At 36.3% G+C, this 26,340-nt stretch overlaps 1 protein-coding gene and 2 non-coding genes across 4 annotated transcripts in view; 1 reads left to right on the forward strand and 2 right to left on the reverse strand.

Moving 5' to 3' along the window:
- The window catches only part of LOC115439932 (calpain-C), a 45,711-nt gene that overhangs the window by 4,495 nt on the left and 14,876 nt on the right, over positions 1-26,340 (reverse strand). The window contains exons 3-14 of one of the 2 annotated variants that reach the window (XM_030164013.2): positions 17,864-17,933; positions 9,689-9,800; positions 7,972-8,112; positions 4,272-4,440; positions 3,986-4,054; positions 3,640-3,737; positions 2,961-3,193; positions 2,633-2,665; positions 1,668-1,887; positions 996-1,335; positions 528-792; positions 119-177 (exon numbers count right to left, since the gene is read on the reverse strand). In XM_030164013.2, the coding sequence (XP_030019873.2) occupies positions 119-177; positions 528-792; positions 996-1,335; positions 1,668-1,887; positions 2,633-2,665; positions 2,961-3,193; positions 3,640-3,737; positions 3,986-4,054; positions 4,272-4,440; positions 7,972-8,112; positions 9,689-9,800; positions 17,864-17,933 (1,809 nt within the window). The remainder of the gene's footprint in view (positions 1-118; positions 178-527; positions 793-995; positions 1,336-1,667; positions 1,888-2,632; positions 2,666-2,960; positions 3,194-3,639; positions 3,738-3,985; positions 4,055-4,271; positions 4,441-7,971; positions 8,113-9,688; positions 9,801-17,863; positions 17,934-26,340) is intronic. The other variant, XM_030164014.2, reaches the window with a different exon arrangement.
- Positions 13,501-13,572, reverse strand: Trnad-guc. The gene has a single exon. It is a non-coding gene; the product is annotated as a tRNA-Asp (tRNA).
- Positions 14,102-14,173, forward strand: Trnad-guc. Its single transcript has one exon. It is a non-coding gene; the product is annotated as a tRNA-Asp (tRNA).

Genomic DNA, 26,340 nt, shown 5'->3' on the forward strand with positions numbered 1-26,340 from the left:
TAACATAGTATTTTACGACTCCTAAGATCACCTTAATTAAATTTTAGCAAGAGGTATAATTTCGAAACAGTAACTGTGTTATGACTTATGACATATCTATCACTTGTTACATACTTACATCTGTAAGATTGAGCTGCAATATGTCGGAGCGGCGGGCATCATTCATGTAGAAGAGTTCTGAAATATATTCATAATTATAAAATCGTCCGTTGATTTTGGGACCAACGTTGTCCACCACAATTGTGTGTTCGGAGAGCGTGAAACGAGTATGGTATCGTCTGAACAGGAATAGACATAAAGCCCGAGGACTCATGGGTGCGTTAATAATCTTTAGGAAATGGGAATTGGGAGGAAGGGGGACATATTTTGGACCAACGGCTTTGCATTGGCAGTATCAAAAGCAACAACGAAGCTCTCGGGTCACGAGGGTATTTCGGGACCTGATTGGACATTGATATCATAGCTTATGTGCACCATATTTGGTGGTGAAGTCGCTCATTCACGCTATCGAGTAACATCATACTCACCGAAAACTCGATGCAAATGCATCACAGCGGAGACAAAGTCCCCGAACCGAAGCATACCATCTTTCCTCATGTAGCGGAAGACGAGTAACGTCATGGCGCGCTCTGGCACCACGAACCCTACATCGCGAAGGGCGTCTCGTAGTCGCTCTACCCTCAGTACGCCCATCTTTTCGCGAGCATGGTCTTTGAATACCTGCTGCAGGTGCTTCAGGCTGCAGATCAGATCCTTAAAGTCGGTGAGGGAAATACGCCCTGTACCCTTTCTCTGGCTTGTGTTCAGGAAATTGAAACGAGTGGCGTAGTAGTAACAAATATAAAGGTTAGTCATTGCTGCATAAAAATATTTGGATTAAGTAAATTAATCTACTCTAAGTGCGTACGGCTGAATTCGAAGTGTTTATTAGTCAATATAGCCCGTAAATAGCATAGTTCTTCTGCGAGGCAATTTTTTTATTACGAAAAGGATACATCCATTGCCAGCACTATCTGGCGGCACGTATCGATGGAGACACAGCTCTTAATATAATCATTGGGAAGGCAAGCATCTAGCAGTTCCTGCAGCTCGAACACGTCGATAGTCCTGTGCTCATCAGCCAGTTGGAGAAACAGCGACTCGTACTGGAAGAAGCCATTGCCCTCCGACCCTGCAGGGGCCCTGATTAGTGCCGCCTTCGTCATTTGCGGTGGGTCATCCAGCACCTTCATCTTCAGGGTCTTGCCCGAGTAAATTTTGAGGGTGAAGCTGGCTACTTCCCGCGGCTCGAAGGTGGTGGGCAATATCAGATACGCTCCGGAATCTAAGTCGCATCTGTGAAACGTTTCTCGCTATTTTAGGGTTAAGTTTCGCTTACGTTATATTTTACATGTGCGGGAATAGGTACTAATCAGAGATATTTCGCTCAAGCCTCAATATTGCAAAATTTCGCAATAAGCAGCTCGCTAGCAACAATACACATTGCATTTTAAACTATAAACTATGACTCTTATACTAATGTAGAATATAGGGTACCCTATATTTTTACCAAAACATGTTGAAAACTATGTTTATTTTTCATTACAAAATTATACCCAAGATGAATTAAAAAAATTGTTTGCATATTAGACATTCATGACATTTATGCCTTCTATCATCCATCATACCTCTGGCTGACTTGTCGGCTGTTGGTATACTGAGAGTTGATGGTGCTCTTGATTCGTCTGAAGAACAACTGCGGTGCCGTCTCCGTTAAGAATTTGGGCATCTTGTACACGCTGAAACCGATCACCTTGGGCTCCATGATGCTGTGCTGGTTCAGCGAGATGATCACCGTATCCGGCTCCGTGAGGATTATTTGGATTTGTGGATTGGTGTGGAAGAAGTCTGCGGATACGTTATGTATTTGTGGTGTGCCAACAAGGTTGAACATTCATAATAATAAAAATGTAAGAGGACTTAAAAAATTTGAAACCTTAAAAAACTTGAAAAATCTGCACTGTAAAGTACTTGTTTGTTTTTAAGATTTTTTTCAAGTTACATAAGTAATTTGCCAAGAGTTAAAACAATATACCACTATGAGTTCTCGTCTTTTGGCCACGATAGTTCCATGCTACCTTACACCAAAAGGTTAATGCAAAGAGTTAAGCAAACAGTGTTAATAATAGTAATAGTAATCTATTGAATTAGGTAAGTTAACTTGCTAAGAAGTAAGAACCAATTACCAAAAACACCTTGAAGTTATTTGTAAAGCAGACCTGGTTTTAGTAATCGTGAAGCACAGCACCGCACTTGTGATTGATGAAAGCTGTTAAGTTCGTCGAATATCCTTGGAGATTGTGAATTACGTTAAGACATAGCATTCAGCGCACCGCGTAAAGTACAAGCGACAAAGACGATTCATGACACCCGACTAATTATTGTGTTTATAGACCAATATTTCATGTTATTGCACCCTTATTTCCCAGCAATAAGTTAGCATGAAGGCCTTTTTTTGTTATTTACCGCCCTACTCAGATTATGTGTTAGTTAGCTTTTAACGGTGGCTCCCAATCGCCGCTCTTGCGCAGGTAAAATTCACTGTCTTTTGTCAATTGTGAATTGCGGTGCGCGGAATGCTAACTATGCTTACCTACTGGCTCATAGATGTAATGACGCATAGCCACTATAAAGAAAAAAAGAAGCATGTCAAAGCAGGTGCTCATAGAAATGCTAAATGGAATCATATCAAAGTTAGGCATTGATAAAATATCGCCCGTAATTCAAGTCAATTATGGTATCAGGTAAAGAGTCTGTAATCACGATTTATTTTGCTGCTTCATGACATGGAATTTTCATCATTTACCATAACAATATAAAAAATGATCCAACTTAATAGAAATGTTAGTAGCGAAGAACCAAGACCTATGATAAGTAATTTGTATTTTGATAAACATTTCACTCGAAGTTATTGTACGTACTAAAGTAATTCCTGCAGCCACCAGCTGACACGCCGCGTTTCCACGCGCCGTGATGCGTTTTCATGTGCCACTTGGTGATATCAGCGAGGGATGGCTCGGCGCGGCTGGTTTCTGCATCCAGGTGCACCATGTCGATGCGCGGGAACAGCCGAAGGAAGTCCTCGTACATCATCCAGAAACCCTTGGTGGTGTTGAGTAATCTATCACGTTCGTATTGGAGAACCGTCTTCCAACTAGGGGCAGACATATTTTTGATGGTAATTTTGCTCCGTTTATGGTGAAATGTGGTAGAAATTACTAGAGCAACGACCTTTTATGGGCAATTCATGCAGGGTTGGTAATTTAGTAGTAAGGAGTAACACGGCGATCGTGATATTTGTAAAAGGAATTGTGGATGTCGAGATAATAAGTTATCAGAGAAGAGAAGCTTAGCCGTGGTTGACTATTATAGTTTTCTGTCTAGTTATTTGAAGTTTTCATAAAACCGTTTTGATTCTAAGCGTACCCTATAGTTTAACCAGAGGAGTCTTTTATTGTTTTAACAATATAAACCTAAACGTGTTCTATGGATTTATCCATAGAACACGTTTAGGTGTGTGTCTAGTTGACTGATGACTTAATGCTTTTCTTGAAGTGTAGTTGCTGTAGTAGTCAAATGTGTAATTAAAGTTATACGTACAGAGCCTGATCGACTACGATGTGCGAGACACGCGTTTCTCCAGGAGTCGGAGGCCGACGCAGGCGCAGCAGGTATACTGGCTTGTCCGTCGTGTGGACCTGGGTAACATATGTCCTTGTAGCGAAATAGGTGGTCGTAAACAACATTTCGTCTGTATTATTGTTGATTTGATTTGCCAAATAGCAGTCTACATTGTATTTTTGACCAATGTTATCATTGTGCATTATGACATATATGATTTCTGAAGGTTAGGAACGCAAAGTCAGCGTGTAATGGATAATCATATTTAGAAGTAGGCTTGGCATTTAGCGTCATTTGCTTGTGTAAAAACTGAACTATTGCTTACCTGCTGAATATCTGTTATCCTGTAGTTCATTTCGAGTTCTAGCCCAGGGATATTCCTATCTTCAGCTTGCTGAAAATGAAAGCAAAATTAGCCCTACATCCTATTCAGAAATATGTAAACTAAAGCTGAGAAAGCCTACAAGTAACTTTGATTCATTATAATTGTCTTGCCCAAATAAAATGACTACACAAGAGTTAGCAGCTGCAGAACTGGGCCAAAATACCTTAATATCTTTTAGACTTTGCTATGAAAACTATTGTTAGCGCATCTATAGAAATTAACTCACCAGAGGCAAGTGGTGTGCTGTCACAACGCTGGTGCAGGAGAGAAGAGTCTTCAGGACTTCAGGGTTGGGCAGCTCGGAGACCACGATTGACTCGGTGATGCCGCCGGTAAGGTCAGCCAGCCCGTCGAGAAGACTGCCGTATTTCAACGCTTCGTAGGAACCGTGCAATCTGGAGAAGATGGCGTGGTCAGTGCCGTCGCAACGAAATCACATGAATATCCCAATCACGAATCACAATAATGAACCACAATCTAAAAATTGAATAGAATCACAATACTAAAATTCACACATTACAATTTCAAATCAATTAATTATTCACACCAATTAAAGTACAAAGTTAAACACTGAATTACATTTTAAAAACTAATGTCATAGTTAACTGGCCACTCGTGAACTCATGGCCAAGAATCCTATATCTTTTACTAGCATAGATTTTTCAATTATAAAGAACGCTGATGCAAATTATAGTGTACCTGAGCTGACTTATCACAAAGGAAATGAGGAAGTATAACCCGTGGCGCGTCTAGGACGCCGTGTGGACTAAACTTGCTAACTAAGGGCGCCGACAAATGATCAGTTCATACTGACGGAGCTGCGACGCGCGCTTTTAAATTTTAAAGGAGATTTTTCCTTTTTCAGAAATAAGTTATGCTATATTAAAAAATTACAATACTAGAAGGGTTTTGGAAGGATTTGTCTTAAAACACTTAAGTCATTATATGGTTAATTAGTCTCCGTAAAGGACTTCCTTACTAAGCTATAAATCAATAATTTAAATTCATGTTCGTTTGGTAGCAGATTAATGCCTAATTATTTTGTGATTTCATGTGAACTCTATCGATAGGTTGAATGAAACCTGTATTAAAGGGAAAGTATATAGATACTTTCCCTTTAATATATTATTGATTTAACTGATTTTCCGCCTGTGAAAGTACAGCCTTTCACCGGTGGAAAATCAGTTAAAAAATCAATAAAATGCGTTGTAATTTCAAAGCTAACACCGCTCCAAGGTGGGGTTCCCTATTGAAACAACCTCAGCAATTAATGTGCCAAGAGATGAAGAAGAATAAGAAGAGAGACAATGATATTAAAAACATATAGTTCTACAGATAAATTTCTACAGTATCTTATAGATTACTGCACCAAGTTTATAGAGTTCTTCAAGGTAATATGCCTGCAATGAAAAACATTACAGAGGCGCATGTATGGCGGAACGCAGCGCAGACTTTTTCTACTGTTAAACGTTATCAACATAAATTAACACAATTAAAAAATGTTGCGTTAATTTATGTTGATAATAGGTTGACAGTAAAAAATTTTCTACGCTGTGCTTTATCATATAAAGGCCGGTCTTTATGCAATGGAAATAACAAATTCACACCTTAACAAAAAGAGTTAACAACTTAGAACAAATTGCAACATAAAAAGTTTAAAAAGAAGAATTTATATTTAAATATATATTAAAAGTAACGAAATTGATTATTAAATTATGTACCACAAATAAAATGACGTGAATGTCTGATAAAAAATTTTACTCAGCTGTATTTTTATTACACGGGGTACATATATTAAAACAAGTTGTACATATATTAAAACAATTTAGAATCTTAAAGGAATTCGTCAAAAACTAATATGAATCTACACCATAATTTTTAAAGGTTTTTGGTGTAACTGAGTGTGTAAATTATTAGTCTATTTTATTAGTTCTATGATGTTTGATAATTCTATCGAAAAGCACGTAATAGTCCTAGTGCCACGATGGTTCTTGGAATTATAGACTTACATTTTCACTGTATGGACTATAGAACCCAGTTATTATTATTTTTTGTTTTGTATAAATTATGGAGTCCCGGATCTAGAGGGGGGCAAGCCGAGACCCATGCCAGTAATTCAGAGGGCGGCAAAATCTAACTTGGCAGACGAATACCCAACTCATCAATAACGCAACTTTGACTAGTGAGACGTCCAGTAAATTAAACACATAAATTATTTTCAGCGGTTCTCGAAATGATGATGATGACAAAGACAAATATATATAGGTGGATGGGCGCGGCATTTTCCAGATCTTGCCCCGCTTTGAAAAAAATTAAGATACGGGGCTGAAATTATGTACTTAATTAAAATTACTTCTGTGTTAGAGCGATCCGAATTTGACATTAAATAATTTTTGGTAGCTATACCTGAAAGCTTTTATATTAAAATTTATAGCAATTGGATTTTACGTATAGAAAATCCTTTTACAGAAATTATTTACGAAACCCAATAATTATGTTTAGACTCTAATCTAGTTGCTTACTTGTTTGAAAAATATTATCGTAATAAATGTTATGATATACTAAAAGTCTCTGTGATGCAACACCTTTTGGTAGCCACCAAGTAAACAAACTTTAAATTTTAGGGGATATAAAAATTATTTTAGAAAGTCTGGAGATCTTACCGCCAATACAATTTGCATATAACCTAGTATTTATTTAACACGTGCGTTGCTCTAGGTCCGTCTTTGTAGGATATTCTATTCCGCCTTACACCTACCACTACAATTCCTTTAACCAGGATGTGAAGACACGCATCATATGACACCGAGCGGTGAAGTTCGGCGAGTCTTAGTGAACATGAAATCTAGTACGTAGTACATATATGTCGATATCTGCAATAAAACTAATTAAATAGAAATGTATAGGCGAGTCAGAAACCAAAACTAATTGGTGGTAAATATAGTCAGATATACATAATTACACGTACTACCTAAATACAAAATATTCGTGTATGAAACTATATTATGTACTGTAGGGTCATAGAAAGTTATATAGACTTCCAAGAGGAAATACTGATGTAGAGTTCAAGCGTTAATATTATGAAGTTAGCTGTACGTGTTTCAAGCGGCACGGTCAGTTTTGACTGACCGTATGTTATAAACATTAGGTTCACAAAGGGGGACCTAGCTCAGATGTGCGCAGTTACCAAATTTTGGTTATTGATTTATATATCGCGCATGCGTTTATTATGAGGTGTCCTATGAGGATAGTCCTCTCCAACCTCCTAGTCTGGTCTGTATGTACTAATAATCGATTTAGCACGCCGTCTGGCCATTTTGAGTCTACAATTTCGTTGCTAGTAGCAACGGCTCTTTGATGTACTCGTAATTGGCTGGAGATCGTTCAGCTGGAACTCTCCTGTAAACGGGTAGACGAGAATTATATTTCCGCTTCGAAAACTTTATGTCAGAAGTAATAATGTATATATTATTGATGTTCGATGATTTACATCCTTTAATGGATTACTTAATTCACTTTATAAGTATCTATAATTTATTTAATGAAAAGGGAATTTTAATTAGTTATAGAGCCTAGACTGACATCGCCTTTTATCGTTCATCTAATCCTAAGTAGCCATCACCCACGAACACAAAGCTAGAGAAACAGAAACTGTAATATTTTCGACTTAAAAAAGGAAGAATTAAATAAAGAAAGGGATTGTAAGAGAATATTTTTGAAACTGTCTCGTTGCCGTAGTTGTATTACGACTACCGAGGGTCCCGGGTTCGATCCCTGGGATCCATCAAATTTAAGATCTACCCGAAGGAATATGAAGCGATATGCTCGCACCCTATCACCTCATGGTACTTCCACATGGAAGTTAGTTCCGCTTCTGCTAACCTTCGGGTATAAAAGGTGTGAGTATGTGTATTTTTGAAACTCACTTGGCATACGCCTTCTCTAAGAGAGCTGGCCAGAGCTGGTCCGTGTGGCTGGTTTGTAGAAACGCGAGCTTGCCGTTGACTGTGGGCAGACGGTCGTCTACCAACACCTCCACCCACTGCCCGCACCACCACAGCCGGAACCTGGAGATTATATGATGTATATAGAGGATCTGAATTATATAGTATTTTTTTCCAAGCTTGGGTTAGGAAGTTTTAAACTGATGAAAATCAAATATACTTTGTACCCGGGCTAAGGATTATCATACTTAAAATTCCATAACAGGGTCTGTGGGGTACATCTAGTAAAACTGGCCGGCATAAAGATAGCGACAGATAGGAAAGCTTTACTTACACGACGTTACATACCTACTATTTAGTCCATAGTTTCTATTTATCATCACATAAGTTCGTTACTCAGAGCTTGCATATATGTATTTAAACCTCATTTATTCCATCACGTTAGTTCGTTACTCCTTGTTTGAATATCTAAACCTGGTACATACATTTATAGGAACAGTGACTGTCCACCAATATGCCGGAAGCTAACAAAGCCCGAAACAGACGCGATCGATGGCTATGTACATAACAAAATACCCCATATGCACCTCCTGACCCGGGGCTGCCGGGCCCATGCGCTTTCTCAGGCCCGTCACGTCATCTATATTATTAATAATATAAATTCTAAAGTTAGCGAAAATGTTCGACGTTGGAATGTTTGTTCAAGTAACTGACAGGATTTGGATGTAATTTAGCACATGGAGAGATTCATGGCCTGGATTGACATATGGGCAACTTTTTACTGCGGTTATTTGAAAGCTCCCATAAGAAATAATAATAATATCAGCCCTGTATTATATACTTGCCCACTGCTGAGCACGGGCCTCCTCTACTACTGAGAGGGATTAGGCCTTTGTCCACCACGCTGGCCTAGTACAGATTGGTAGACTTCACACACCTTCGAAATTCCTATAGAAAACTTCTCAGATGTGCAGGTTTCCTCACGATGTTTTCCTTCACCGTTAAAGCGAACGATAAATTCACAAAGAATACACACATGATTTTAGAAAAGTCAGAGGTGTGTGCCCTTGGGATTTGAACCTGCGGACATTCGTCTTGGCAGTCCGTTCCACGACCAACTAGGCTATCGCCGCTTCTTAAAAAATAAAGCCCATAAGAAATAATGCAATTTATTAATTGGAATTCGTATAGGAGTATTGTATCGCATTGTTTTAAGGAGTTTTGTAATGGTTACCCATTTGAAAAGTCCTGGTTATTTTTTTTTACTTTCCAGCCATAACACGCACCACTACAACTCCTGTAAGTTGTTGTAACCTCCTCCCTGAGACTCGCCGAGCAGTGAAGCTCGGCGAGTCTTAGGGAAAGATAATTCGTCATTATCTTGCAACGAAATTAAACAAATAGGGATAGAATAGAGAGTAGTTGGAAATATTAATTATCCACTTCCCTCCATAGCAAAGTCGGAGACAAAATAGTGAACTAAGGTGGCATTTTAACCTCAAGTATAGGGACGTTTACAACTAGATAAGCCACTTGTAAAGCACTACGCATAAAATTTAATTATTAATTTTGTGATAGGTCACATTATTAGATTTGATTACAATAATACGCATGGAAAAAACGCGAAAGGACGGAATAACGGTTTGTCACACAAGCGGAGCCAGAAAGGAGAAAAATTATTGTCAAAAATTATCCTCACCTAAATATACCGGCGTAGGAGGTGTCCATGCGCTGGTCAGCGGGCACCACTCTGTAGAATAGGCCTTTGCACAGGTACAGGACCCCGAGACAAGACACGAACCATTTGTCGCCTGCAACATTACAATACAGGTATAGTGTTCTTCCAGATTGTTCCAGGAATATAAACAAATATCCAAATAATGATTATAACGAGCATATTAGTTTTACCTATAAAATCAATCACCATTAATATATTATGCGTAGTAATGCGACTTAAAAGTTCATAGAATCGAAGAGTAAACGTGCCTACCGATCACAAATAAACCACAAACAATATATTCATTTCAAACCAGAACAATATAATGACGAAGGTAGACTGGTAAATAACGTGGCAGTAAGAATTAATAGATCTAAAAAGAATTTGAAAAAGGAGTAGATAATTATTAATTATTTAGGTTTTCGGTACTGGCAGGTGAAATACATACTGATAAATAAAAGGCAAATTGCACATAAACAGGAAAAACACATGCGCATTGGGTATGTAGACTTACAATTAATCGTGATCAAAATGTAGAAAACGTATCTCTGAGTAGTCGCATTATTTCATTGCATTGTACGTAAGTAAATTGTGAATAAAATATTATGAAACAATAATTGTTGTTAATAAGAATCATAATCTCTTTGTTGAAATGAGTAAAATTACGTAATGATTACGACGAATTAAAATTTGAATTTCGAAGTCTTAAGATTGTGTTTACAATAAGCACATTCACACAATATAAGAAATAAAATGATTTCGCACACAGCGCTCATAAGGTAATAAAGTGTAATACAGATAAAAAGTAAAAATGAAATTTTGTTTAAAAATGTAAAAGTACACAAAAATCACAATCGCAGACGCGTATATCAAAAAGTTCAGTAGGTTTGAACGGGAAGTCGGAAGGAAGCAGAAGGGAAGGCATTGGAAGTGAATATTAGGAATTGTGTGGCAATTCAAATTACTGAAAACAATATTACAATCCGAGTTGGTGCTCACCTAGTTATATTTCCTCTAGCTGACTATTTAAAACAGTCGTACTTAACCTTTTTTAACCGACTTAAAAAAAAGAGGAGGTTATCAATTCGACGTGATTTTTTTTTATTCTTGCCATAATGAGGTCTCAGTTATAGAGCTTCGCAACCCACAAACTGAAATCATTGACCTAGTTAGGTGTTAAAAATGATATTAAACTTTTTTTCTTTATTTTAATATTTTTTTTGCAATAAACTGAATAATTATATCCTATTAGAGTTCAAATACTTCTAGCGATCTTAGCAAAAGTTTTTAAGTTTAAACTTAGATGGCAAATTAAAAAAAAAAAAAAAACAAATGTATGCTCAATTTTGCAAAAGCTCGCCGCAGGTTAATTATAGCTGATCTACACCATCGGCCGGATGCTTTAATACTCTCACAAGATGTATTAGATAAACGAAGGCCGCTATATGTTGTGCACATTAGCGTACGCGGGTAATGCTAGCAGTGAGCCGGCAGTTGGCACCGACTGCTAAGTAGTTAACCCACATAGGCGATGATTATTCGAGGCACACGTCGCTCGCATGTAGATCGTGGGAACGGGCTCCGAACAGACGCGCTGCACTTACCTATCATTATATAACTACGTAAAAGCAATACCAATCTAGACTATAATAATATTTGTGTATTTTTGAGCGTCTGCGTTTTGAGAGCCTTTTAATAAACAAGGACTAAAACCGTGTAGTTTGTTGGTACCGTCTATGAATCCCCCTTTTATAAATTGGTGTTGTAACTGAGAGCCAAAGAGCCTCTTATTATATTTGATTACCTTAACTGCTAATTAAAAATGTTTCTTTAGTACATTACAACCCCAAGGCATTTAGGGTGATAAGACAGGGGGGGCGGGAGTATGTGGAACAAGAAAGAATTATAATTATACTATACATATTTAGAAAGCTGTTTAAAAAATTTATAATAAAATGCAACACTCTCAAGTACGATATCAACTGAGACGCGGCGCTATAAAAAAAAGTCAGCATCTTAAGATCTTCGCTATATAATAAACGAATATCAACATCTCAAATCATATATTACGTCACGACATATGACAGATTGTATCAAATGCTTATTAAACGTAGATGACTTAACTAAGAATGCTCTTAAGTCTTAAATGAGAACTTAAGCTTTGTTTTTTAAATAGTTCCATACATTAAATGTCGATTTAAAATCCTACTCAAAGGTGAGATTGATTTGATTAATACGGCCCTAAGTGCGGTTTGCTTCAAATGTGGCTTTAATATTGTAAGTAAAAGTGTGAAGTATTTGGTGCACAAAATACATTACGTAAGTCATCTTGTAACTTAAGTATTAGTACTTTATTATTTACTAACTTTTGTTCGTGGCTTCGCCCGCGTGAACTAGTTTTCCGGGATAAATGTCTGGCTATATTTTCCTGGAATAGAATGTAGCCTATAACCTTCCCAGAGTCTTAAACTACCTCCATAAAAAAATCATAAAAATCCGTTCGGTAGATTTGGAGAAAATCGATAACATACAGACAGACATAATAGGAGTTTTTTTATTTTTATTTATTTATTGTATGTAGAGATATTGATAGTATAAATCTGAGGAGTTTGTTTGTTTGTGTGTTTGAACACGCTAAACTAAGGAACTATTAAACCGATTTTGATTAACTGATAGGAAGCTACATTACTACTAAGCGCTATAAGCTACGTTATATCCCGTAATATTAATCCCGGAAAAACATTTTCACGCGAGCGGAGTCGCAGGCAAAAGCTAGTTAATAAAAAACGCTTACTATTTAGATTCATTAAAGATAATAAATTAATTCTTCTTGCAAACAATACTTACTACAGTTTATAGTTAGTTTCACTCAATAATTCGTGATTTATTCCTATAGAAAGTCAACAATCACACAAAACAAACAAATATTAATAACTAGAAATAAATCTGTAATCTTGTAAATTATGAGCTTTGAAGAGAAACTATTATAGGCCATATAGTTTATAGAAAAAGAATCGAGTTCATACATCGCTAGATAAAGTCGTGGTGTCTGCCCATCAAAACTGCGTGCAGTCTAATTTAAGTTTTTTTTTATTTTTTTTTTATCAAATATGCTCTTAGGTCTCTTATAGGTATTATTATTTATTACAATATTATAATTTTAATGTACGAAATTAGTTACTTCGCAATCGCATTGGAAAAATATTATGAATTCGCTGTGAGTAAAATTATATAAAATTTGTTGGCAATTATGACAAATAATTTCGGAATTTTTCCAATTTTTTATTATAGATACTATTACAATATTATTCTGCCTTGTTATCTTCATTAAACCGCAAATCAGATAAAACGCAGTCCAGGTTAACGATCAAAATTATTTAAATAAAGTAACGTTTAATAATAATTCCTAAATTATATTTTTGTGAAAAAAATGACTCCCCGGCGGGGGCTCGAACCCCGGTCTCCCACGTGACAGGCGGGTATACTGACCAGCTATACTACCGAGGACTGCCAACAGTATGCAAATTTACGGAAAGCTTTCAGAGAATCGATGCAACCGATTCAGCTGGGACCCTCTTTTTGCGTTAAAGGACCTCCTATTGATTCAGAATTAACGAATCATTAGCAGGTTTAAACAATATTGGAAGGAAACAATTAAGAAATCGGCCTCCCACTTGGCCAAACTTCTACGCGCACGCTAAGTTCATCTAGGGAAAACATAATACTTATATAAAAAAATTAAATTTATAAGAATGTAAATACCTCTTTTTTATTTTATGGGTAAAAAACATAAGCTCCTCGGCGGGGGATCGAACCCCGGTCTCCCACGTGACAGGCGGGTATACTGACCACTATACTACCGAGGATTGTGAAGATATGCCAAGTTACAGGATGGCTTTCAGACAAACAAGGCAACGGATCCGCCTAGCTCCTACTTTTTGCGTTATAAAATTTCCCAATGGTCTAGAATCAGCGAAACCAACAGATTTTAGTAACAAAAAAACAATTTTATAATTTTAAAAACTGTCTCTTACGAAGGCTTTACATTCTCGGTTTAGGGGGAGCGCCATCTGACGAGCCGGGAACAAAATTGCGTCATCGCTTAGCGTATCGAAGGCTGTTATTACACGTGTTTGCGGACCATTGCATTGACATTGGGTTCGTTTGGATGTATCCTAGTGCGTCAGCCTGACGCCTGGCGGCACCCTGAAAGTCTACGTTACAAACGAATATAAAAATCTTAACCAGTATTCTTCAAAGATTTTATATTTTATTAAGATTCTGTGGATTCTACTACATCTTTTTGAAGTTCCATAACGCGAAAAGTTGGTTTTAGCTCGATTTATTGCTTCAATTCTTTGAATGTTATCCCGTAAGTTGGCATATTAATCACAATCCTCGGTAGTATAGTGGTCAGTATACCCGCCTGTCACGTGGGAGACCGGGGTTCGATCCCCCGCCGAGGAGCTTATTTTTTAAACAAAAATATAAAAAAAGATAAATTCTAATAAATTACACATTCATTTATAAGTATTATGTTTTCCATTAACGCGGAGTGTTTGACGAGCATATAACCTGCTGCATGTAAGTTATTTATTTAGAAATTGTAAAATTGTTTCTTCTGATAATATTAAGACCCATTATTGACTTGTTGATTCAACATGAGTTTGAAGTCCTATAACATAAAAAGACAGGCCTTGCTAGATTTGTTGCCTCGTTCCGTTCCGGGATCCAACCTATATTCGCACCCCTCCGTTAACCGAATTTCGGTTACGGCGGCCAATCCCAACGAAGATCAGCCAAATATGCAGGATATATTACAGTGTTTGCACAATACGCAATTCCTTCACTCTCATAAGCCGTTGAGACGACAATCCGACATGACCGGAGAGAGATCAGGCGTAGGACCAACGGCCTTACGTGCTTTCTGAGGCACGGGGGTATCACACCGCAGCTTCCTGACTCCGAGCTGCGACTGAGTAAATTTTAAAATGAAAAAATCTAGTCTTAATTAGTTTTGTCTCGTGCCGGGCATCGAACACAGGACCTCAGCACGATGGTGGTACTTGTACCGTGCACACACAATTTCTAATTATGCTCGTGGCAAATTTTTCTAAACGTTGATAAACCAATCTCAAATGTGGGTTTCTGCATCTGCTAACAAAAAATTACTTGCAACTGCGATTGGCTCTTAAGGCACTGCCAATTTGAAAATTACTTATGTAGTCCGTCATGACAGTAGACAAATACTTTATAAGGACTAAAAAGGAGTTAAACTGAATATTATATACTGATTGATGACATATAAACAACAACAGGGTCAAATAGGCCTTACTTTACAAAATATTTCACTATATACCTAGTCTTGCCATAAATATTGTAATAAAGAAAAAAGAAAATTGTTAACTGCAAATAACATTTATTACTTTTACAGTGTGTCAGTTTAATACATAAATATAAAACAATTAAAAATATAAAAAGCTTATTCGAAGTGGTCTCCATTGGCTGCAATACAGTCCTTTAAACGATGAGGCCAGTTATCAATAGAAGCACGCACTCTTTCCATGGGAAAATTCTTCACTGCCAATCGTATAGATTGTTTTAGGGACTCCAAATTATCATGGCGTTTAGAGCAAGCTGTACTCTCTAAAACTGACCACAAATCATAATCCAGCGGATTAAGATCGGGACTAGACGACGGCCAGTCTTCAGCTCTGATGAAGTCCGAAACGTTCGATTCCAACCAAGACTGCGTGGACCGAGCTTTATGACCCGGCGCCGAGTCTTGCTGGAAGGACCATACTTGGTTATTGAACATGGTGATGTTAAGGGGCTTAACTACCTTCTCAAGAATGGTATCTTGATACACTTGTGCCGATGTTTTGATACCTTTTTCACAAAAATATGGCTCAGTCACTCCTTCATAGCTAACACCCCACCAAACCATCACTGAAGTCGGATAATGTCCACGTTGCACTCTGTCGACTAATTGGGAAGCTTCCTTAGAGCTTTGAGCATAAATACGGTCATTTTGTTTGTTAAAATGTTGCTCAATTGTAAAAATTTTCTCATCCGTAAACAAAATTTTTCTGTGACCTCCCTTTGCGTACCGCTTCAGTAGTTGTTTCGATTTTACCACCCTATTCTTCTTTAAATTATCAGTTAAGAAATGGCCAGTGCGTCTCTTATAGGCTGCAAGTCCTAAGTCATCTTTTAAAATACGCGACATGGTTCTAGGTGCTATCTTCATTTCCCGAGATAAAACCTTTTGCTTTCGGACAGGATTTCTTCGAATTCTTTCCCTTACTGCTTTGACCACCTTTTTCGTACGAACACTACGTGGACGGCCAGATCTTTTTCTGTCACAAACAGAGGAGGTCTCATTGTACCTATTAATAGCCCGGTACACAAACATTTTACTAATACCAAGTGTATGGAGAGTTTTAAAAATTGCATTTGGCTCCATACCTACTTTGTGTAATGCTATCACAGCGATTCGGTTCTCTTTATCACCCCACACCATTTTAATATCGCAAAATATTTTACAATGTATTGGCGCCAAAATGAGAAAACACAATGAACAATCGTATAAAAATGACAGATTCGAAATTCAAATGTAATATTTTTTTATAATTAAGTGTAACAGTATTTATGGCCAGACTAAGTAGTTATTGCCCTGATATATTGAATAATGTATTAGTATATATAATAATAAAACTGCTCCAATGTACTTCAAACTGAACATGAAAGTGCTCGCCTACTGCAGCTTTTAGCAAAACAAACAAATCGTTAGTACCCAGACTTATTTTTATCGGTAATGTGGCCCCACTGCATTTAGTGGTAAGTGGAGCGGGGTCCAGTAGAATGCCAACTCATGAGAGCTGATTACTCCTAGGCAGTTGACACAATTATGCTGTTGGATCCGGATATACACAGGCTGGTCCCGGAACGTGAGACTGTTTAAACACCATGTTTATGATGGTCGCTATACGGGCGGATATAAAACATATCCTAACACCAGCGAACTGATGAAGACTGGTAACACTCGTGTTGCTTTGCGTCAAATTGGTTACGGATTGATAAAACTAGCTAATTTGGTTGACCTTTAGCCAACAAATAAAATATTTATATTATATAACTTATGTGTTATTCTGAATTCATAATATGCATGCAATAATTTTCTCGGAATTAATTATGAAGGTAACCTTTAGCTATCCACTTTCGCGTTAACAATTTTATAAATTATATAATTCATAATTAATATTGTTAAAAATTGTCTATAAATATTTAGAATTCGCTGCATGTGACTAACTTAGAAACACAGTACATATTATGTTAGTTACAACTGCAATAAACGTTGATAATATGTCGATAATTAACATTATTAAGATTGGAAAATAGAAAGTAAACTGTATGAAAAACAATACTCTAATAACTTTGTCATGTTGCTATATCTATAGACTATACCCATTTAGCGAAAAGGAAAAAATATTAACAGTAGATCGATATTTAAAAAGAAATTATCGCGCTGTTTGTAAACGATGTTCTGTTCTACAAAGAATATCGTAAATGTATAAGAAAATCACTGAGAACTTTATATATAAAATAAAATTAAAGTAAGTAAGACTGCCTCGATGGCGTAGTTGTATTGCATGTCCGGTACAATAGAGCTCTGAGGTCCTGGGTTCGAATCCCGGGTCGGGCAAAATGATATTTGGGTTTTTTCTGCTCAGTATCAGCCCGGAGTCTGGAATTTGTGCCCGATATGGCGATAGGCTCGCCCCCTATTACATCATGGGACGGAACAAGTTTGGCGAAAAGTGGGTGCCCTAGTTGCGCCTCTGCATACCCCTTCGGGAATAAATGCGTGATGTTATGTATGTATGTATGTAAAATTAAAGTACAGACACTATGTATTATATTAGTATTGCACAACGGTACTTATCCCGGTAGAATTGGAACATTATTATACGTACAACCACCTGTATATTAAGTACATTCTGCAATAAAGGATTTCTATTACAACTTTATTTACATATTCTTGCACATACTACTATAGTTTCAACCGTCTTTAGTATAAAAGTTTGTTTGGTAGGTATTTATTCACGTAGGTGCAAAGTAATATTTCGGTATAATATTAAAAAACGTTGTTCTTACCCAATTTCCCCGGAACGACGTCGAAAGTGTCGCATTTATCCAACACGAACGACGGATTTGTGTAAATTTCCTGCAAAGATATATGTTATTAACAGCGCATTTCGATCTTTATCTTAAGGTAATAGGAGCGATTAACTTAATACAATAAACGAATAGGTTTGAAAGAAACTATGTCAAATAGACTTAACTATCAGACATGATATTAAATAAGTACTATTCCCTAAGTTTGATTATAAAATTGGTAAATGTAACACTTTACCTTCTGTGATGGAGGCGAGTGATCTGTCCGATATAGATTATTTCATCCACAATGACGCGCCTCACTTCCTTTTGAGCGGGGGTGTTGCGGGGTGTCGCGGGGTAAGGGGACTGATCCATGCGCTTTCCTTAACGCTATTCATCGTAGTGTGCGTGTACACGCTTACTGCTCACGCACACTGTAAGTGATTAGAGAAAGCAGTGGGGCGCGTCTTCGTGGATGAAACTATCTATATATGTGTATTTTACGTATAAGTTGATAATAGCACTATCATATCGTTATAAAACCGAATTAAATATAGAATACAAAAAAGAAATATCTGTAATATGCCTACTGTTTCTTTTTGTTGTTCACGCTTGTATGTTGACAAGCCGATAATGCGATCAACTTAGTTCCCATTTACTCATATTATTACGTAAAGCGAAGGCTTATACTGCGTAACATTTCCGAGAATGATGTTACTCAGCAGTTCCACCTAGTAATGATGTCAGTTCGTGTCATCTGTTACCACATAAAGGATTTTCAATAATCTTTCGTATATTTCAAATAGTTTCTAGATCAATGACGAACTAATGGTAAGAGAGGTATATTTTGGGCACGCCAATAAGCCAATAATTAGGAAATATTCAAATAGTGTTGGAATCTTAAAAAATAAGGAACCGGTGTTCCAATAATTAAAGCCGGGTCTTGCATGAGACGTCACATATTATTGTTTATTTTTTCGTAAATAATGACGTGTTAATCAATAAATTATCGTCATCCCTTTTGTAGAAAGCGTAAATAAACTTCGCAAAGTGTTCTCCAGCGCAGACAAACAACGCCAATTAATGTTATTTGTGAATGACTTCAGTCATATGTTCGTGTAGTTATATAATATATAATGTTTTCAGAGAATATGTGTAAATACATACCATGTGAAACATCACATGGTATCATTCCTACAACAAGATTTATTAATGTGTACAAAGTGCTTTCATTCAGAAAACTTTTAAGCGGGCATACAATTAGAACTGTCAGTGCTACGCGTAAAGAAAATCGGTATTCGTGTAATAGAAAGCTGTAAACCGAGCATTTATACGGTGCAGCGTCTAATCGGGTTGGTAGCCAAATATCCGCTTTTCAAACATTGGCTTCCGTCCGAACTATCCGACCATTGTATATTATCGCCGGTCGCGTAACTATTGCACGGGTTTTGAGTTAAGGTCTGAAGGGATATAGAAAGTAAATTATGCTTTAGAAAACTGAAATAGGCCTGTTTGTGCTACTTCGCCGTGTAGAGCCTTTTATGTGAAAAAAATACGTTGAAATATAGTATTCGTTCAGTGCCTTTTTAGTGTAATAAAGTGGTACATCAAAATGATTTTTCTGTGTAAAAAAGAAATTTGAACTAACTGTGTCATTGTCTATGAGTAATGGAATAAGATGCAGATCAGTAGTTCCAGAAATTGTACTTCAACTATAATTATGACAAAAAATTCGAATTTGATCGAACTTAAAAAAAGGTGAAAGTTCTCAACACGTTGATTTATATTTGGTATACCAGAAAAATGTATGACACCTTTACTTTTTGTTTTCTACTAAAATAGTATACAGCATAAATATGGTCAATGATGTATTTAATAAACTATAAATTTTCCGCTAGGATCTTGTGTTTTAAGGCCATTGACCTTGTATCAACCGAAGGCACCGACGTGACGCTATTTTGACCACGTACCTGTGGAAAGTGTTGGTGCCAACTTAGCCGAACACAGACAAGTAGCCTTGATTCCTTCGTTGATTTCTAATACTTATCCAATACTTGTAAAACCAGGCACGTTGGCGAAGAATTGGATAAGGTCAGGGGACCCTATGCCATAAAGATTTATTGCTGAAATACTCACTTTCCTGACCAAAATACTGTTAAGTATAAATGCACGAGTATTAAAAAGTAAAAGGTAACAGCCCGTAAGTGGTAGGTGGTAGCCTTGGCGAGCGTGTGCAGTGTACGCCCACGATGCGAGTGTACACATGTGTGGACTATCAGTTGCGAAGGGACCATATAACCCGATTCCTACCGGCTTCCTTTTACGTAGAATTGATGTAGAATCTAATTAACATTAGAACGATTTGCAGACCACATTATGCATATAGTTTCTATATGTTGTGTCTGGTTCCCTTTAAGAAAATTTCGCCTTTTGAAACTGCTCGGTGTTATTAACGGCTTTACTTGCTGCATTTTAAAGGATTTAAAAGCGCCATGATTTTGCCGATCGACGACCGATACAGCTTCTTCTGCTAGTCAATGTTTTATTAATTTGAACTGTTTTGCTCTTATCAGTAGGTTCCATTTCGACATTGCCGGGAAAGAAAAGATTTTAAGTTTATATATTATGATTTCAATCCGCCTGAACAATGGATAAAAACGAAGTTGTACAAAGTTTTTTTCATAAGTGAAGTGGTAGTTGTTTTAGAGAAACCTTATTAGGTTTTTTTCGCAAAAAAACTGAAGTGAAGCGGAAACTGTTTTATTTTTGGACATAATCACAAAGTTTCGCCATGTTCATTGTAATGTTGTTATGCAAAATAAGCGTGTAGATTGTACCTAATTGATTTCAATTCTTCGAAATGTTGTTTACTGATTTACGTTTTGTAGTCTTTATGATAATGCTAATTTCCAGACTTAAGTTTTGAATTTTTTAAGCGTTACTAAAGACTACTAATAAAATATTTGCAATCAATTCCCCCTGTCCCCAATAAAAGTTTTAGCTGTATTAAATAACAGACTACCAATTTACGTAATTTCGGCGCGTTTAGAGTGGTTTGGTTTTTTTGCTCACACTTGCATGGGGGTTAAGGTTTGTCGAAGTATTTTTTTTTTATCATTCACTATACAACGAATGCTGATAATATAATAATCCCGAGCATACTCCATTTCTGTACCAAACTTCTTTTAATTTTTAGCGATTTTTTTAAGAGAAACATCTTTACAATCCTTATGATTTGAAACTCGATGAAACGAAAATGCGTCATGATATTTGAAAAAGGAACAGCGTTCAACCAGCCTTTATGCTACATTTTATATTCTTTTATTCTTTTGGTAGTATATGTTCAGTACATGTGTTTAGCCTGCGCACTACAAAGTTCTAAAGTAGTGTATTTTACTTATGTGAATAATGTAATTTTATTTATTTATTTTTTAAGTACATGTATTGTTTTTATTCCTTATTTAAAATTTCTAACATATAAACAATCTTTCATCATTAATAATACTAGGAAGATACGATTTCCGCGGTGATTAATCCGTTATCGTCTCAAATAGTAATCAGCATACCTTCAATACAAACTCGGTGACATTTGAATGAATGGTTGAATGAATAGCAGGTGAATGAGTCGGCCCACAGCTGCCCACGCGATGTCAACAAGACTTAAACGTTATCTTAACTTATAACTTTTTAATGACGTGTGTTTATTATGTGAAAGAATTCCTTCTAACCGAAATTCGGCCACGGCAGCCAATAGCAACGGAGATCAACCAAGTACGCGGGAGATATTATAGTATACAACTGTGTGCGCAATAAACAGGTGCACTCTCTGTTCCTTAACACTCGTAATCCAAGTAAGACAGTAATCCGACATGACTGAAGAGAGATCAGGCGCAGGACCAACTGCGTTACGTGCTTTCCAAGGCACGGGGGTATCACACCGCCCATGTCATGACTCCGAGCTGCGACTAAGTAATTTTTAAGATGAGAAACCTCAGTTACAATTATTTTTGGCATTTGTAAGTTGCAGGTGTTCAATATTGTACCCGTGGTGTAGAGTAGATACTACGTAATTTTTTAAAGATAATTTTATCTAGGTACAGTATTTCTTTTTACATATTTATTTAAGGAGCTTGGTCGTTATTTCACGATTATGTCGCTCCGTATGTAGGTATGTTATGTTATACATACTTGAGGCCTATGTTCGAGATGCTGCTAATCAGTGGTGAAATGTACATACAACCCGATTCCAACCGGCTTCCCTTTTAAGTTTATTAAAGTTTGTCGCGATTTCTCTTAAATTGGCCGCGATATATTAATTAGGGTAGTTTTGCATCGGGGTATTTTGAAAAATATCACCTATTACCACTGCTGCCAATATGAAATGGAATGTTAGCCAGTAGAACAAAGTTACTTCAACTAAAAATTGTAATGACAGTCGAACTACGACAACTTGGCGACTAAATAAGAATAAATGCTTAGTTGCATTTTTTTTCTTTTGAATAATTATAGGTGATACAATCGCCCCATCGTGTTTACATAATCAAAACTAGTTGAATGCATTCGATTGTGGTGACGCAAAATACGTAAATAATGCATCATCATAACATATAATAGTTTACTAATCATGCTGATGCTGTATAGATAGCTTAGGCCCTCAGACGGTAGGCAGAAATGTAACAAATGTACTCACGGTCAAGCTTTAATGCCCTATAATATTCCAATTCTTAACTCATATGTATTAAACTACGTATTAAATATCGGAATCAAACCCTCCTACATCCTACTTCTAATACTCAGAGGATATTACTTATATAATAATTTTGATGATTTATATGTCAAAGTTTGTGTAGTATTTGGAAAAAAATCGTGTATTTACCGAATTAAGCCATTTTATTGAAATCCATGTGATTTGAAACCATATAAGTTAAATAATTAATTACTTTGCTGTTACTAATGAGGAACACTATTACCACTTAAGTTTATAAATATCATTGCTTCGTAAGTTAATCAACAGTAAATAACAGTTTTTATATCTTCAATATCAAAGCCAATCTCTTAAATGAATGTAAAAAGTCGATTAAGCGAGTCGAGAGACGAATGACGTCATGCAAAATCTCTAACCTTTCTGGTCAGGGAGAGCGCACACGGCGGTTACAAAATTTCGAGATTTTTTTAGTGTGTAGTGGTTGCAGCAGAGTTTTCCCTGCATACCGCATATATTATTATATTTATTTTGACCAAGCGATTGTCTAAACACAATGCCCAAGTCTAACAAGAATGATAAAGAACATTGTAAAAAACGGTTGTAGTCAGTTAAAATAATTTACTCACAATACTATTTGAGTTAGTATCTGGTGCAAAGTTTAAAGCATCCAGATTCAGTAATTATAATGATATCGACGGTTTAAAGGTTAATTGACTGAAGCACTTTTTTTTGCGACACTATGTTTCATACATTAATATCAGCACTTTTTACTATTTTTTTAACCTACTTAAATTTTTTCGAAAATAACATGTCGCCTAGGTCAATTAGCCTTTTAACCGTGGATATCATGGTTTGACTTTATATCAAATTAAATATTACATTCTGGAATAATAATGTAAGCTTTGTTTGCCGCTTCGCCACGTGTAAGATTTTTTTCCGGGATAGAAGTCCCGTTGTATATGTTTCTTTGATGAACAGAAGCCCATATCATTCTTGGGATCCCAAAACATCATAAGTATTAGGTAATCGAAATACGTTCGGTAGTTTTTGAGTTCAGAGCGTTCAGATAGACAGATAGAATAACGCTACAGGGAACTTTGCTCTATAATACGCAAGGAATAGTTTTCCATTAACTTCAATACAAATGGTTAGATTATCCGTCCGATTCGCGAAGGTCGTTTTTCCCGAGTATTTGTGATTTCCATGCAGTGTATCGCGATTTGTCTGGGCAAATAACACGGTACCGCTATCTCGCAGTTCTACATTACGCAGAACTATCCAATAGAACATAGTTTTTTATGTCAATAGTTCTTTCAATAATTAAACAGAACGAAATTCTTAAATTATAGCAATACTTAGTTTAAACAATGTTCTTAAGCAAGATGATATACAATTTCATTATGTTAATGATTGGGCCGATATAATATGTACAAATAAGATATCACACCGTTTTCGATTGTAAATACAGCGATTGTAAATATCGTGTAAATTAGTTTTTATTTTTCATTGCTTTGAATGACTTGACGAGGTTGCCGTTCGCCTGCTGGTAAGCGATACGACCGCTCGTAAACAGTAGAAACTTCATCCAACACCTTGAATTACAAAGAATTGTTTGATATTCGCCCTCGCCATCCTGAGACGTGAGATGTCCCACGTGTGTGACTACAGACTGCTGCTGGGCGGCAGAAATAGACATTGCACTATATATATATTAACGTTGGGACTGTGAATGGTGGTCTCTTATTTGCAGCCGATGTGCACACTCAGTACCGTCTGGCGTAGGCGTCTTCGATAACTTAACTATAGTCCAACAAACCTAACCTAACTTAACCTAACGGCGGTTCTTTCGTGCTAATAAATGTCTTGCAAGATTCCACCTGATAGCAACATGTTCATACGTCATCAGGATGGTCGAGTGTAAAGTTTTATAAAATATATATGAATAATATTAGATTTTATAAATTTAAATGTGTATAAGGAGTCAAATTAACTTTACGTACGCTGGCAACACTATTGGGATGGGATGAAAGGGCGACCGGCCGACCGAGTCACGGAGCGGGCTTGCAATAGACGAGTGCAGTCTTCATATAGGAGACCTGACTGGACGTCCTGGATAGTTGTTACTGGTTAAATAGTTAGCGGTTATTTGTTGGATGGTTTTATTGTTAATTCTGATGTGCTAAGCTCAAAAGCGGTATCTCAAAAAAAAAAACAAAACCTTGATTTTTAGCGTCAGATAGCTTAAAGAAATGCCCATCCAATAAACTTATCTGAATAACGGTATCTTTAGAACTTTTTAATTAAACCTTAAAAGACTTTTCTTTATCTCAGTATTACTTAAAAAATTATAAATCTATATTTACAAATCTTTGATTATCTCGAAATAAGGTTTCCCTGACACATCGCTTTTGCGCTTAGCACGGCAGAATTGGAGGCAGAACTGATCAGTTTTGGAACTGTTAATGTTTGTATTTCTGAGATACCCCATAGTATATAACTCTTCATCATTACATCGTTAAAACAATGAAGATGGCGATAAAACATAATCCATTTAAAAAGAATAACTAACATAATAATCGCTCAAAAGTGTTCAAACATTGTCGATGTAAAGATATCGTAATGGTTAAACAACTTGCGTGTTCACAATCGCTTACAGTTAAGTAATAGAGATGATATTGCTATTTTGTGAGATGAATCATGTTTGTCCATTCTCTTATAGTTCTCTACAGAGTTTATTTATTTATAATTACAACAGTAGTTACATTATAAATAGCTCCAATAAAATAGGTCTAAACATTTAGGGTTTGTTGTTAAGGATATCTGTAAAGCCCACGCAAGGTTAAAGATGGAAAGATTGATTCTCTTGGCTTTATGGTAATATATTGTATAGCTCTCAGCAAGCAGATAGGTTAAAAATGACATTGTGACATCGTCTCTACCTCTGCAAGCATTGTGTCAAAATTTACATATGAACAACGAATATTTTCAACAAAAATCCAGATTTAAATTTTTTGTTTTTTTTTTTTTTATCATTTATATTTTAGTGCGAATATAGTGTGTGCGTGAGTGTATTTCTGACTGAATGTGATGTTGCCACTGCAACTAATTCTGTTAGAGTAGTATGTATGTGTAAAATTTGAATTATAGCTTTATTGATATTTTGCTCGAAACTATCACTTTTTATTTTACATCAACGGTTCTAGTAATTTCTTGTAGGGTATTATTTTCTAGAATATATATGTGGTTTAATTTAGCAACGCAATGTGAAAATGACACTGTATAACATGCAAAGTCTTCATATAAAATAAAAAAAGCCTTTGTTACGGAAAAAACGTTACAAATATAGCAAAACAATTCAGTATTCTACAAAAAACAAATTGTAAATCCAGGTAAACGTGAGTAAATAATGAAGGCTGGTCACATTCGCTAACGGTACTGCACTTCAGCGCGGCGTCCCACACTCCTAGGGTTGCCAACTGTGCCATTAACTTAATGTGATTGCTTTTTTGTTTAACATTCAAATAGATGGTAACATGTACTAGTCTTATTTCCAGGCATAAAGGATGGCCCCACAACATATTATACATGTTAGGGGAATCGGATTACGTTTATCATATGGCGCTGCATTGGTAAATTATAAAGATAGTCAAAGATGTGAGAAATAAACACGTTACGTTGTAATAAATAATGCATTATAATCTTTTTTACATGTGTGTTTTATGTTAGTATTCTTTCTTGTGACATACTATAATGAACATTTTGTACAGCT

Source organism: Manduca sexta, chromosome 27, assembly GCF_014839805.1.
Source record: "Manduca sexta isolate Smith_Timp_Sample1 chromosome 27, JHU_Msex_v1.0, whole genome shotgun sequence".
NCBI lineage: Eukaryota > Metazoa > Arthropoda > Insecta > Lepidoptera > Sphingidae > Manduca > Manduca sexta.